Genomic DNA, 13,716 nt, shown 5'->3' with positions numbered 1-13,716 from the left:
GATGGGCAGAGTGAATGGAACTCGGAGGCAAGAAGGAGACCTTGAAATAAAAGAGCAGGAAATGTCTCAGCTTGAAAAATACTCCCTCAAGACAGTCACAGCCTTTTTTGCTTCTGAGGTGGAAAGGTGCCTAAAACTTTCACCGTGCTCAGCCACAGGTGGTACATGCACACCGGGGATATACAGCAACATTTGGTTGTGGGTCCATTAGGGGCATAGTTGCAATTGAACAAGGTGTGTGTGGTGGTGGGGAGGGGGGAGCAAATGTCCAGCTGGGTGACAGCCTGCTCTTTGCTCTCCTTCGTGCCTCTCTGGAGGCATCAGCCAGGGGAAGGCAGAGGCCCATCTTCATCTATTGTCCCAGGGTCCATTCCAACCTTGCTACACCCCTGGGGTCCAAACCTAGCATTGGAAGCATGTCTGGCAAGTGAATGATCGTGGGGGTTTTCAGCCATTTTAATGTGTTTCTTATGTAACAAGCACTTATCAAAAATATACAGGTCATGTATTTGTTTGTTTGTTTGACTGTCCATAATATAAACATGTTCCATTCAGCTTGGCTTGGGTGCATTCCAAGCCTGGTTAAAGTTCACCATGTAGGCAACAGCAAACGTGTCCTTACTAGGCTGCTTGCTGAGTATCACAACCCAGAAACTCCATCCTCAGCGCAATGTGATTATTCCAGCGGAGTGGGTGTATCCTCAAATACTGGGCAAAGAGGGGTGTGTCCAGAAGGTTTACCATTGGGCTAAAATGATCTTCATTTCCCTGGAAAATCTAAAAGGAGGAAAAAAGAATTGATACATTTTTGGGCCACTAAAGTATTCAGAAGCAAGTAGGAGCATTTTTAGCCTACTTTCCTTAAGCTTTCCTTAAGTAAGCTTATGAGATCATGCAGCTGTGTGTGTGTGTGTGTGTGTGTGTGTGTGTGTGTGTGTGTGTGTGTGTGTATCCATCCCTTTCAACTTCTCAATGCCTGGACTGGCTTGAACCAAAAGAGCTGTAGGGACACATAGGGACACCTTAATGGTGTAGTTTGTGAGGATGTCATCCATCCCAAATCAAGATGGCGGATGCATGAACATTTGAGGTGCAAGTGGGCTAACTTGAGAACTGCCTAACTGATCTGGACCAAATTTGCTAAGCTAGTAGTGATCACTCCAGTTTGGGGTAGTGAATTCCATACATCAATTATATATGGCGATGCATTTCCTGTTCAGTCTGCACATATTGTGTTACAGGGGTTATTATTTATTTATTTATTTATTTATTTATTTTAACTGCCCTTCCAAAATGGTTCAGGGCAGTTTACAGCTAACCACTCCTTCCCCCGTGTGGTTTGTAGCTGGTTTTCCAGCTAACCGCTCCTTCCCCTCTGTGGGCTGCAGCACCAATCTCAGCCTGTACATTCTCCCACCTGCTGGATAGATAGTTGAGGGGAGGGCCCCCGAGATGGCTTTAAAGAACCAACACACATCGAACTTGCCCTCCCCTCACAGACACACCTTGAGAATGAGGTAGTGAGAACATTCACCACTGGCCTCTGAGGCCCTTTACCCAGTGATCAACGGCTCACCTTCGTCTTTCCATCCAGAAGGACAGGAGTCCAATGCTTGCCATCCTGGCTGTTTGAGAGAGAAAATTCCCTCACATACATGGGAGTGAAGAAGGCCTTAGCTCCTTGGGTCACAATCCCCGTCACTCGCATGGTCCTCTGAAAGTTCACTTGAAGCCATTCTGCCGAGCTGTCCACCTGCAGAACAGACCGAGACCTTCATCATGGAGACTGATTGGACTCTTTCCTCCCCGGCTTCGCTATTATTTATTTATTTAAATAAATTTTTATACCACCCACTACTGAAGTCTCTAGGCGGTTTGCAGCATAAAACAAACCAAGAATCAAGCAAACCAAGAATTTGACAGTTAAAACGTAAAACCAGATTAAAATATCCATAAAAGCGCCACTATGGCAGTGGTTTCTTTCAGGCCTCTATGGTGAAATGCCCATGCCTCACAGAGACACTCGTCACCACGGATATTTATATGCCACTTTTCAACAAACATTCCCATAGTGGTTAAAACCGATATAAATAAAATAGCTCCCTGTCCGCAAAGAGCTCACAATCTTAAAAAACAAACATGGACCGCCTGGCTTTATTGCTGCGGCGGCAGCCACCAGGCGGAGACGGAGGAGGGGACCAGCGACCGACCAGCGACGGGCAGCTCAGCAAGGCCACGAGCTGGAGTGGGAGCCAGTGGGGCAGGTAGCTGGGAGCCCTGCCTGCACACCGGCCCCAGATGAGGTGAGCAGCCCAGCCTGAGGCACCCTCTGATATCATCAAAGAAGAGCCGTGGGAAGGGAAGAGGGTGGAGCTGAGGGGGAAGCCAAGCCCCCCATACCAAAAGGCAGTCAGAGGGGAAGTGAATGGGAACTCATACAGCTGGGCAGAGGCACAATTAGCAAGGGGTAAGGGTGCATGGCGTGCCAGGCGCTTTGTAAGGAGGAGTGGGCCAGGGAGGAAGAGGCTGGACTGGAAAGTGGCATGGACTCCCAGGAAAGGAGCAGCCACAGGAACTCCTGAACGCCTCAAGGAGAAGGACCAGGGTGAACAGAACCCCACTCCCCTTGACACTCTGAGGTCCAGTCCTAAAGGGATCACCCAGGGAGCAGACGGCACGCAGCTGCCTGAGCGGACAATAAGACAGCCACCAGCAACAGCCACTGGAGAGATGCTGTGCTGGGGATGGATAGGGCCAGTTGCTCTCCCCCCTGCTAAATAAAGAGAACTGTCACTTTAATGAGGGGCTTGTTTACTCACTTAGCACTCAACAGGATGGGATATCTCTCTGCGGACTCTCATACAAAGGAGGCCTCTGCCACCAACGGAGAGCATTTCAGTCCTAATTCTATCCAAGGCACTGGCAGACATTCAGTGCATTCACAATTATACAGATGGCTTTTTCATTTAAATTTACTGGCTGGCATCCAGACTAAATTATTTCCATGCAGTCCTACTGAAATGAAGCAATCCTTTAGTGTAACTCCCAAGCAGTTCTACTGAGTAACTTAATCTGGATGTCAACCACTGTCTTCTGCAAAGGACTGATCCTCTCTGCTGGAAATCTGAGCTGCAAGCTTCTCTCTGTATTTAGCAAGACAACTTTAGCACTACTGATATTTATTCCCTATGTTTTCATCCCACTTTTCCCTCCAAGGAGGTCAGGGCAGAGTACACGGACCCTGCCACACATACTTTATCTTTTACAGCCCTGTGAGGTAGCTTAGGCTGGGTAATGGACCAGTCACCCAATGAACATTATGGCTGAGTGGGAATTTGAATCTGGGTCTCCCTAGTCCTAGTCTTGACACTAACTGTTACACCACACAGCTATCATCTTAAATCATCCTTATTGCCCCTCTTCACTTTGAACTGTGACAACTTGCAAAGGTTTGCACATGGAATCCATTCATTAATCATTGTAAACCTGCCAGTGTGTAGACAAGTACGTGGATTTAAAGGCATTGCTGGTGATTACGGGCTGGAATCACGTCATTCAGGATGCTAAAACCACCATCCGGCTTTTAGCGGATTCATTACTCCATGGCACTCACATACAGTCATTTAATGCAACATCTCAAGTACTGCAATATTAAAGGTATGCACTTGAACTGATTTGCTAATCTGTTAAATGGCAGGCTGCAAATAGTTGCTAGCTTCTCAACAGCTTTATAGATTATATGTACACACATTTTCTAACTACTGCTCTTCGCTTTGAGCTGTGACAACATGCAAAGGTTTGCACATTGAATCCATTCATTAATCCATGAAAAGAGAATGATTTCGTAGAAAAGCTTAAGTCAGCTGACAGCCTTACAAATGAGATTTTGCCAGCCCTGAGTAAAGCAGGGTTGTGATTTCTTAGAGGCTGGATTCCCAAGTGCAGTACAGTGAATAAGAAACTAAAAGCCAAACATGTATTAGTACCCTGTTAACTGAGCAAAGTGGCACCTTTTAAAAGTGATGATTCTCTTTACTCGGTGGGGGAGAGCAACTGGCCCTATCCATCCCCAGCACAACATCCCTCCAGTGGCTGTTAGGGAACCATCTTCTATAAATAAGATGGGGATGTACACAAAATGAATTTTGAGCTTGAAACAAGACACAGATGGCCCAAAATGTTTTTTGTTGAAACAGTGGCTGAGCCGAAACAAAGTCAAAACCCAAAAACAATGCAACAAACCCGAAACATTTCAGCCATAGGGAGCAGTGGGGAAACTCGAAACACCCCATTGTTCTGCAAGAGTAGCTCCTAGGGACACCAACATGGGTTGTGTGGTAGGGCATGATATTACCTACCACCCAACACACAAAAGAAATGGGCAAGTGGGCAATTTTAAACAAATTTTTAACCTTTCCCCCAAACTCTCATAGGATCCCGGGTGCTAGGCTCCCTATGGCCAGAACAAGATGCACTCTGTGTGCACTGCTTACAATTGTTGCATTACAATCTGCAATGCATTTTGCAACCCTGCCTTGACAAACACTGCAGAAGCACACAGTGTCCCTCCGAACACAGAAAACACATTTCAAACACAGTCCAAAAATGTCCAAAAAAATAAACGCTGACTCAAAATCCACTGCCAGCCACAGTGCCTGCACTGCAGTAACATCCTTGGCACAAGTTGTTTCTCACTCGCATTTATGACTCCTTACATTCCTAGCACTGCAACAGCTGCCACAGCAGCACCCTTTGCAACAAACATAGCCATAAGCTTAACTAGAGCAACTTTAGCCACATTTTTACTGAGTACACTTTGCCATGCAAATTGCAGAGCAGACCACAGCAGTGAGTGAAGCATGAGTGAAGCTCAAGGCCAAACATGGAGGTCAGCACAGCAATAATAAAAAAAATCTCACAAAGACGCACACACAGAGTGCACATGCTGCCATTGTCCATTTTTCACCACACTATCTCACAAACAAGGCAAACCACAACTCAAGGAAGGAAGGCACCCAGTTCTGCCTTTGTTAATTTGAGACCCAGCAAAACCAGATCGTTATAGCAGCAATAGCATAGCATATTATACTCAGTGCTGAGAAGAAAACCACAAAATCAAACTGTGGTGATCAGACACCCCTCCCATAAAGAGGTAACTGGAAGCGAATCCTGTCCTGACTGACAGGCTGGTGAAGCCCAGGGATCAGCCAATCAGCACACCAGGTGGGTGGGATCTAGAGAGGAGTTGAGAGGAAGAGAAGAGTTTCTTTGTGAGAGAAAGAAGCTGGGCTGGAGGTGCAGCAAGATGTGTGGCCACAAAAATGGCAGCAAAAGGAGGACTGAGAGTTCTTGGAAGATAGGATTGCAGAGGCTTGAATTCTCAATCTAGGGGTTGGTGAGTTCAAGGCAAAGGAAGCCAGGGCTTTTGGCTTCTGGAAGCTTAGTCTAGGGAAAGTTTGTTAGTCAGATTTTGTGTTAGACTTTTCTTTTCTTTCGTGGGCTCTGTATATCCCTGAACCTGTTCTATTGTTTACCTGTAATGCAACTAAGCTAAGAAAAGCTGAGCCTGCACCCATCCAGCCAGGGCGTTGCAAAAGACTCTGTAAACTTTTAAAGGTACTTCTGTATTTTCTTACATCCATGTTCATTGCAACTGGCTAACCATGATTTTTAAAGTGTGCCACTCCAACAACATCTGGGGTGCTTTCTGAAATATTCTTGTAACCTACTGAGTATTTCTTTTACCTGCAACTAAAAGCTGAGAAAGCCTCAGATGGAAGCCGCCTGTAGTATTTTAAATAAAACTTTTTGTTTCTTTTGTTCTTTGTAGTTTTAAAAAGCCTCTCAGAGTGGATTTTTGACTCATTAAAGCGGGGCTGGAAGGGGGTTTTCTCTAGTGCAACATGCCTCATTATGTTCAGCAAATCTACCAGTATTCTTATCACATGTAGGTTTGCATGTGGAAGGTTTTTGTACATTCCCAATAACAGAGGAAAGAGAGTTTCCCTGGGATTCCTCCCAAGCCCAGGGAGAGTCAAACTCTGTTGATAATTGGGGTGGGGGGCAGCCCTGAACTACCAGAAATAAAAGAAAGTTTTGGGAGACGCCTTTGCCAGAAAGCTCAGAGGGGATGATTCAGCATTTTTCTTCCCCTCATGTGGGCTTGCTCTGAGACAAAGGCTGGTAATTTGCTACACAAACCTTCCTTGATTCCTTCTTCCTCTCCTCCTGAGGTATCCTCTTCAAGGGAGGCACACTATACATTTTGAAACCCTCTCCTTTTGTATTCCCCTTCCCACAGCCAATGAGAGCACAGTTGCCCATGACAACACTTTGTATGATAACAAGCCAGCTAAGAAGCAAGGAAATTGCAAGCCAATTGGAAGCCAGTGCCAGAAAACCAATCAGCAATGGAACAACAGGTCTCGAAAATGGCAATCAAAATGTCTATTTATTTATTTATTTATTTAGTTAATTAGATTTATATGCCGCCCTACTCCTATAGGACTCAGGGCGGCTTACACGCAAAAACATAACAGCAACACAATTCCATAAGATATATCTTACATAACCTCATAAACCACGATCACATACAGGGGTCAATTGAAAGGGGGTTGATTTGTTCCAAGCTTGAAACAGGCCCTTTATTTAAAGGGAATTTTGTTTCGAGTCGAAACATTTTGGAATTGTAATATTTTGAACATCCCAGTTTATTACTTTTCTGTGTAAACTGCTTTGAGAACTTTTATTGAAAAATTATATATAAATATTTGTTGTAGTAGTATGCAAAAAGCCACCTGATGGCACAGTGGGGAAATGACTTGACTAGCAAGCCAGAGGTTGCCAGTTCGAATCCCCGTTGGTATGTTTCCCACACTATGGGAAACACCTATATTGGGCAGTAGCGATATAGGAAGATGCTGGAAGGCATAATCTCATACTGCGCGGGAGGAGGCAATGGCAAACCCCTCCTGTATTCTACCAAAGACAACCACAGGGCTTTGTGGTCGCCAGGAGACAACATCAACTCGATGGCACACTTTACTTTCGTATGCAAATGCTATAGAGGTGTGCTTCCAATGGGAAATGCCTCCCTCCCCCCCCCCCCGGCTCTTTGTCAAAAACAGGCATATTGTAAAGGGGCATGGCTGGGATCTAAGCAAGTCCTGTTTTCCTGCTGAAAATTGGCCCCCTGAAGCAGCAGTTCTTTGCCTCAAAGCAGCAATTGCTGCTTCAGGGGCAAATCATTACTTCAGAGGGGCAATTTTCAGTGGGAACATGGGGCGTGGGTGAAAGAGTGAACCTCCCCCACACATGTCCAGGGACTCCCACACAGCTGCTTTTGGAAGGAAAAAGAAAGAGGCACCTCTGGTTGCAAGTACACCATATCATCCGTATGTCGTTTGGCCATACACTACAAATCAGGAAGTTCCCAGCCTGAACCTCACCTCTAGCATGCCCTCTCTTGGCAGCTCAGGAAAACTGCTTAGAATGATTTCCATTTTTCTCCCTCATCTTTGTATCTTTGTAATTTGAAAACTAATTAAAAATTTATTTATTTATTTATTTTTTAAAAAGAAGACTGCTTAGCATCAGGGCCCCAGCTGCTGCCCAGGGACAATAATATCCATCAACCTTATAGGACTGTTGTAACTGTAAGATAATGTTTGGGAGGCACTTGGAGCCCTCAAAAATGCAACATAAATGCCAAGTATTACTATGACGATGAACAGACGACCTCAGATGGTCACCTTTTCTTGAGGCACACAAACGCGCTTACATGCACAAAGTCTGCCACTGTTCCCCACCTGTTTAATGGAAAGCCCTCTCATGGAGGACAAACCTGCCCAGTCATGACAGCTATATAGGGCCTCCAAATTCAGAGGCAGTATACCACTGGATACCAGTTGCTGGGGGAGTGGCAGCAGTAGAGGGTTACAGCCTTCTTTGAGCTTGCTGTGGGCTACTGTGGTCTGATGCAGCAGAGATTCTCATCAGTGCTTACATCTCTCTCTCTCTCTCTCTCTCTCTCTCTCTCTCTCTCTCTCTCTCACACACACACACACACACGTGTTACCTTTGGCCTCCAAGCATTGATTCTGCCTTGCATATTAAGCCGGGCCAGAGAGGGAGCCCAAGTAGCTAACACACGGTTAATGTGGGAGGAGGCTGAGATCTGATGGTTAGAGATAGCTTTGCTCTCCATCCCCAACGGCATGGAGCAACCTAGGAGAAAGAAGAGAGACAAAGAGCACTGAGAAGGAGAGCTGGTGGTGCTTGTGGTAGCAAGCTGGTGCCTGTGGCAAAGGTAAAGTTGAGTTGATGTAGACTGTAGACTGTAGACTGATGTAGAAGCCCAAATCGGAGCATTGGTCACTTACCGTGAAGGCTTCTTCTGGTTGCTGCAGTCAAGGCATCTCATTGGGTTATCCTCGTCATGTGCTCCTGGGCAGGACTATGCAAAATAACTAATAGAAAGCCTTTTAGAGCCCAAGGGGCCCGGGTGCAGAACATCTGCGCGGGCGGGCAGAGTCCCGCCGCCGTGGCCGGGCTGAGTCCCGCCGCCACCAACTCCGTGCTGCCGGGCTGGGCCGGGCTGCCCCAGCCACCTCACATCTGCGGCCGGGCTGGGGCCCGCCGCCGCCGCAGCCTGGCCCCCTGCCGCCGCCGCAGGCCGAGTGCCGCCGCTGCCACCAGCGGGCCGAGTGCCGCCGCCAGCAGGCACTCCTGGGTGCACCAGCCAATCAGGTGCCCCCCGCAGCCCAGCCAATCAGCTGGGCTGCCAGGACGCATTTCTCCTGGGCACACCCAGGAGATAGATAGATATAGATATAGATATAGATATAGATATAGAGATAGAGATAGAGATGATAGAGATAGAGATATAGATATATATAGATATATATAGATATATATAGATATATATAGATATATATAGATATATATATATGCCGGGTGGGCCGAGATGCCTTGACTGCAGCAACCAGAAGAAGCCTTCACAGTAAGTGACCAATGCTCCGTTCTTGGTTGCTGCAGTCAAGGCATCTCATTGGGACACACCAAAGCAATACATCTCTGGGAGGGAACCCACATCTTGCTCTACTCCTGGGGAAGCACTCCCTGGAGAAACCGCCTCACAAAGGCTGCCTGTGCAGAGGCATATAGGTCCAATTTGTAATGTTTGATAAATGTGGATGGATTCTTCCAACTGCCGCCTGACAGATCTCCTGAACAGGGGCATTGGTTGCGAAGGCCGCTGAAGTTGCAGTCGACCTGGTAGAATGAGCTACTATGTTCTGAGGTGGACAAACGTGCTGAACCTCATATGCAAGAGAAATGCAGGCTCTGATCCATCTTGCAATTGTCCTTGAAGACACTGCCTCTCCCATACAGGCCGGTAGATAGGATACAAATAGTGCATCTGTCTTCCGAAAGCTGTCTGACCGTGCGATATATTTCTTTAAGCAGCAACGGACATCCAGCTTATGCCACAATTTCTCCTAAGGATGTGTTGGATGTGGGCAAAAAGATGGCAAATATACATCTTGCGATACGTGGAAGTCAGATAACACTTTTGGGCGGCTGAACGGGTCTAGAATTAGGCGTACAGCATCCTCTGAGATTATACAATAGGATTTGTGAATGGACAGAACCCTCAACTCCGACACTCGCCTTGCCAAAGTCACGGCCACCAGAAAGGCTAGTTTAATTGACAGCAGTCTCAACGGTATTTACCTAATTGGTTCAAATGGGGAGTGCTATAGTGCCTTCAGTACCGTGTTCAAATTCCACGTCGGGAACCGGTGTGGATATTAGACACAAAACGGGTGAAGGATAAGCATAAGAATCTAAGACACAAGAGAGAGAAAAAAACCTGCCAGGAGCAACGCAGGACTATAAGAACTGGCATGGTCATCCCCGTCGGGCTCTAAAAGGCTGTCTATTAGTTATTTTACATAGTCCTGCCCAGGAGCATGTGACGGGGATAACCCAATGAGATGCCTTGATTGCAGCAACCGAGAATGTCCCCTTTGCTAAGCAGGTTCTACTCTGGTTTGCCTTTGAATGGGAGACTACATGCTAACCCTAGAGGTGGAAAAGAGGTGATAACATTGCAAGACATTCATCTTTCAGTGTGTTCTCATGCTTTGATTTTCCTGACCATCGAGCCTGCAGCTGCCAATTTTATTTATTTTTTAACTTTTAAATTAAAACTGTATTAGAATTTTCCCCGTCAAAATACAATGACAGATAAGTATCATATTATGGAATTTTTAAAAAAGACATATTTAGAACATCAATCCCCCTGCATTGATCCATTAAATAACCAGTTTTGCAGCTGCCAAATTTGTAATGGTGTTTTAAAAACTTTTAAAAACACAAAACTACTCTAAAATTGTATTGATGCTGTTAGAGGAATGGAAATGAAAATTGGCAGGAATGTCCTCCAAAGGTTAGTCCATGGCGAGAGAACAACTATTTGCTCATCGTTATCCTGATCCTCATCCTAACACACAGGTGCAGCTAGGTAGTTCTAAAGCCGGGACCTAGTGGGCTTATGGGGGGGAGGGGCTTGCAAAATAAGCATCCTCTCCACTTTCTTTTACTCACTCACACATACACATATCCCATAGTTTCACACAGCATTCTTGAGCACACAATTCCCACTATTTAAAAGTCTTAATAAGACTTTAAAAAATTAAAAATCCATACATAGACCCATTTGCTTCAAATTGAATACACAGAGTCCCCCCACCCTGCCCTACATCTGTGGCCAATTTCAAAGTCCCATGCCAAGCCATTCCAGAAGATCTAAAGGGTTGGGCAGAAAAGTATAATGTTTTACCCCCTTTTTTTGAAAGCAAAGGGCAGTTCCTTCCACATGGGGGTAGAATGATGGTCCAGGGGGAGGGCGGGGTTCAGTTCCAGATATTTTTGTAATTTTCTGCCATAAAACAAGTCACTTATAGGACTTTTTTGAAGTTTAAATCCCACCCAAAAAATTTATTAAAAATAAACTAATGGACCAATCTGCTTCAAATTAAATATACAAAGCCCTCCCATCCTGCCCTGCACCTGGGCCAAATATCAAAGTGCTAGACCAAGTCATCTCAGAAATACACAAAGGGGGAAAATAACCCATACAAGTCCAATATAATCCCTGCACCGACACCTACGCACCTTCTGGATGTCTCCCATGATGAGGCACACACAGCACACAAGCAAGCAGTGGCAGGGGAGGCAAAGCAGAGGGCTTGCACAAGTCTGTGGCAGGCAGCACTGGCCTCTTGCTGCCCCAAGCTCAGCCCTCTGCTGCTGGGCAGGCTTCCATCCCATCTGTTGAAGAGCCATGAGGCAGAAGCCTCTGTGCTAGCTCCACCCACCCGTCAAATGGGTGGGTTGGTCAGCGAGTGGGGAGAACAGCAGCAGCAGCCTGCCAGGAGGTAGAGAGTCTCTTGATGGGGAGGCCAGGGCCTTGGACTTGTGCCCCAAAGTCTGAGCCTAATGGTGCTTCTGCCCTAACCCTTTCCTCTGTGCAAAAATGGCTGCAATTTTACCTTAATTGTTTGGGAGTAGGGATAAAGAACAGATGATAACACACAGAAAGCTGTAAGTGCAACAATGCTGTCACCAATTTTCCGTCTCTAGGGGGCGGGCAGACATTGCCAAAAATCACTATGAGAATTCATACCCTGAGATGTGAGCATGGCCAAAACGTTTGGGCCTGGCTAATTGATTAAGAGAGGGCAGACACCCCAATGGTTCCAATGAAATCTGAAGAATGAAGAGTGCCCTGTTGAATTCTCGCCCAGCCCCTATACTCCTTTTGGCTGCACTGAATGCAACGGATGAGATACTGTGGCCATACTGTTCAGGTCGCAGCCAATAAGCTCCATGCGCAGTGTGCTGCGGATGCTGTAGTGCGTCGGGTGCAGGCGGACGTAGCGGGTCACCATGGGAGGATTGAAGTAGTTGTCCATCACGCCTGCTGCATCCACATTCCCAAAGAATATCTGTAGGCAGAAAGGGAGAGAGTCAGCCAGTTCAGATTGGAGTCAGATGGCGAGAAATGTGGCTATTTTCAGAGCTATGCCAAGCCTGCCCTGAATCCAGGCCCCGGGATAGAATGGAAACCTTCAGGGTCAGTTCACACATTCACTGATGAGTCATCAAATGTAAGCATTTGGTTTAAAGGTTTAGAGAAACCATGGGATCTGCCTGTAAGTGAACCTAGAGGAGCTCTTACCCCTGAACTCCACTCCACACCCCCTTGGGGCTCCCAAACCCTCTTTAATGGGCGAATTTGTGAACCACTTAACCGATTTGAACCAAATTTGCTGCAGCTGTATGGACACATAGAGACACCTCAATGGCGTAGTTTGCAATGATGTCATCCACCCTGATGCACGATGGCAGACATGTAAACTTTTGAGGTGCAAGTGGGATAACTTGTAAACCGCTTAACCAATTTGAACCAAATTTGGCACAGCTGTAGGGACACCTCAATGGCGTAGGTTGTGATGATGTCATCCACCCCAATTCAAGATGGCAGACACAAACTTTTCAGGCTCAACTTACACTAACTTGTGGACAGTAATCGATTTGAACCAAATTTGCTACAGCTGTATGGGATGCATAGGGATGCCCCAAAGGTGTAGTTTGTGATTATGTTATCCACTCTGATCCAAGATGGTGGACGTGTGAACTTTTGAGGCACAAATGCACTAACTTGAGGACTGTCTAACCAATTTGAGCAAAATTTGGTACAATTGTAATGAGTGACACATGGGACACCTCAATGGTGTAGTTTGTAATGTCATCTACCCCGATCGAAGATGGTGGACGTATTAACATTTGAGGTGCAAGAGATCTAACTTGTGGACCTCAATTTGAACCAAATATTGTAGAGACAGTGAAAGGAAAGTAGGCTGATTAGTTCTAACTAGAACAACTTGTTAAAACATCTGAGAGTGTCATTTCCCCTTCCCTTGTTGTCTGCCCTCCAATTGTAATGAGAAGGACACTCACCCTCTGAGAGCTGGTGACGTTGCCTTTGTATGTTTTCCATTTCTTTCCATCCAAGCTGTGGAAGATGACAAACTGGGAGATGTAGAGGCTAGAGAACTTTTGCTTGGCTCCTTGAGTTTCTATTCCATGGAGGATTGTTGGTTTTAGCAGATCTACCTGGACAATGGAATATAGGATTTGCTTCTGTTGACTTTATTGGTTTTTCAAAGCCTTGCTAACCATGGAGAGCTTCTGCCAATCAGAGCAGACAACACTGAGCCAGATGGACTGATGACATTACTCATTATGGCAGCATCATATATTAATATGCAGGACTGTAAGTAAGGCTCACTCTCAACAGACTTGGAGGCCTCTCCAGATGTCAGTGGTCAACTCTACGGGATTTGTAAAGGAGTGACATGACCAGTGGCTTATCTTAATTTTTCTTTTCTTTTTAATTTCCTGACTTGAGGGACAAGGAAGTTATTTGCCATAGGATGCAGAGGAAAAGATGGGTTAGCACAAACCCTCACATTTTTTTAGTTTCAGATCATCCTTCTTTGCCAATTGGCAGGTTAGGTCAGCATGGAAACAGTCTTCCAGGATAAAATGAGAAAAGGAAAACTCACTGGGAGTCTCATTTTCATCATTTCTAATCCCCTAGATAAGACCTGGCTGGCTGCCTGCATTTCAATGCAGTCAGAAGGA

The 13,716-nt window shown here is 46.0% G+C and overlaps 1 protein-coding gene across 3 annotated transcripts in view; it reads right to left on the bottom strand.

Moving 5' to 3' along the window:
- Positions 1-435: 435 nt before the first annotated feature.
- F8 (coagulation factor VIII) overlaps positions 436-13,716 on the bottom strand; it is a 62,650-nt gene continuing 49,369 nt past the window's right edge. For all 3 annotated transcript variants that reach the window (XM_053273997.1, XM_053273998.1, XM_053273999.1), the window contains 5 exons: positions 13,030-13,185; positions 11,870-12,014; positions 8,078-8,226; positions 1,577-1,753; positions 436-777 (listed from right to left, as the gene is read on the bottom strand). In XM_053273997.1, the coding sequence (XP_053129972.1) occupies positions 622-777; positions 1,577-1,753; positions 8,078-8,226; positions 11,870-12,014; positions 13,030-13,185 (783 nt within the window). In that variant the 3' untranslated portion in view covers positions 436-621. The remainder of the gene's footprint in view (positions 778-1,576; positions 1,754-8,077; positions 8,227-11,869; positions 12,015-13,029; positions 13,186-13,716) is intronic.

This window comes from Hemicordylus capensis, chromosome 11 (genome assembly GCF_027244095.1).
Source record: "Hemicordylus capensis ecotype Gifberg chromosome 11, rHemCap1.1.pri, whole genome shotgun sequence".
Lineage (NCBI taxonomy): Eukaryota > Metazoa > Chordata > Lepidosauria > Squamata > Cordylidae > Hemicordylus > Hemicordylus capensis.
The sequence above is the reverse complement of the archived record's forward strand: the minus strand, read 5'-3'. Positions and strand labels throughout refer to the sequence as shown.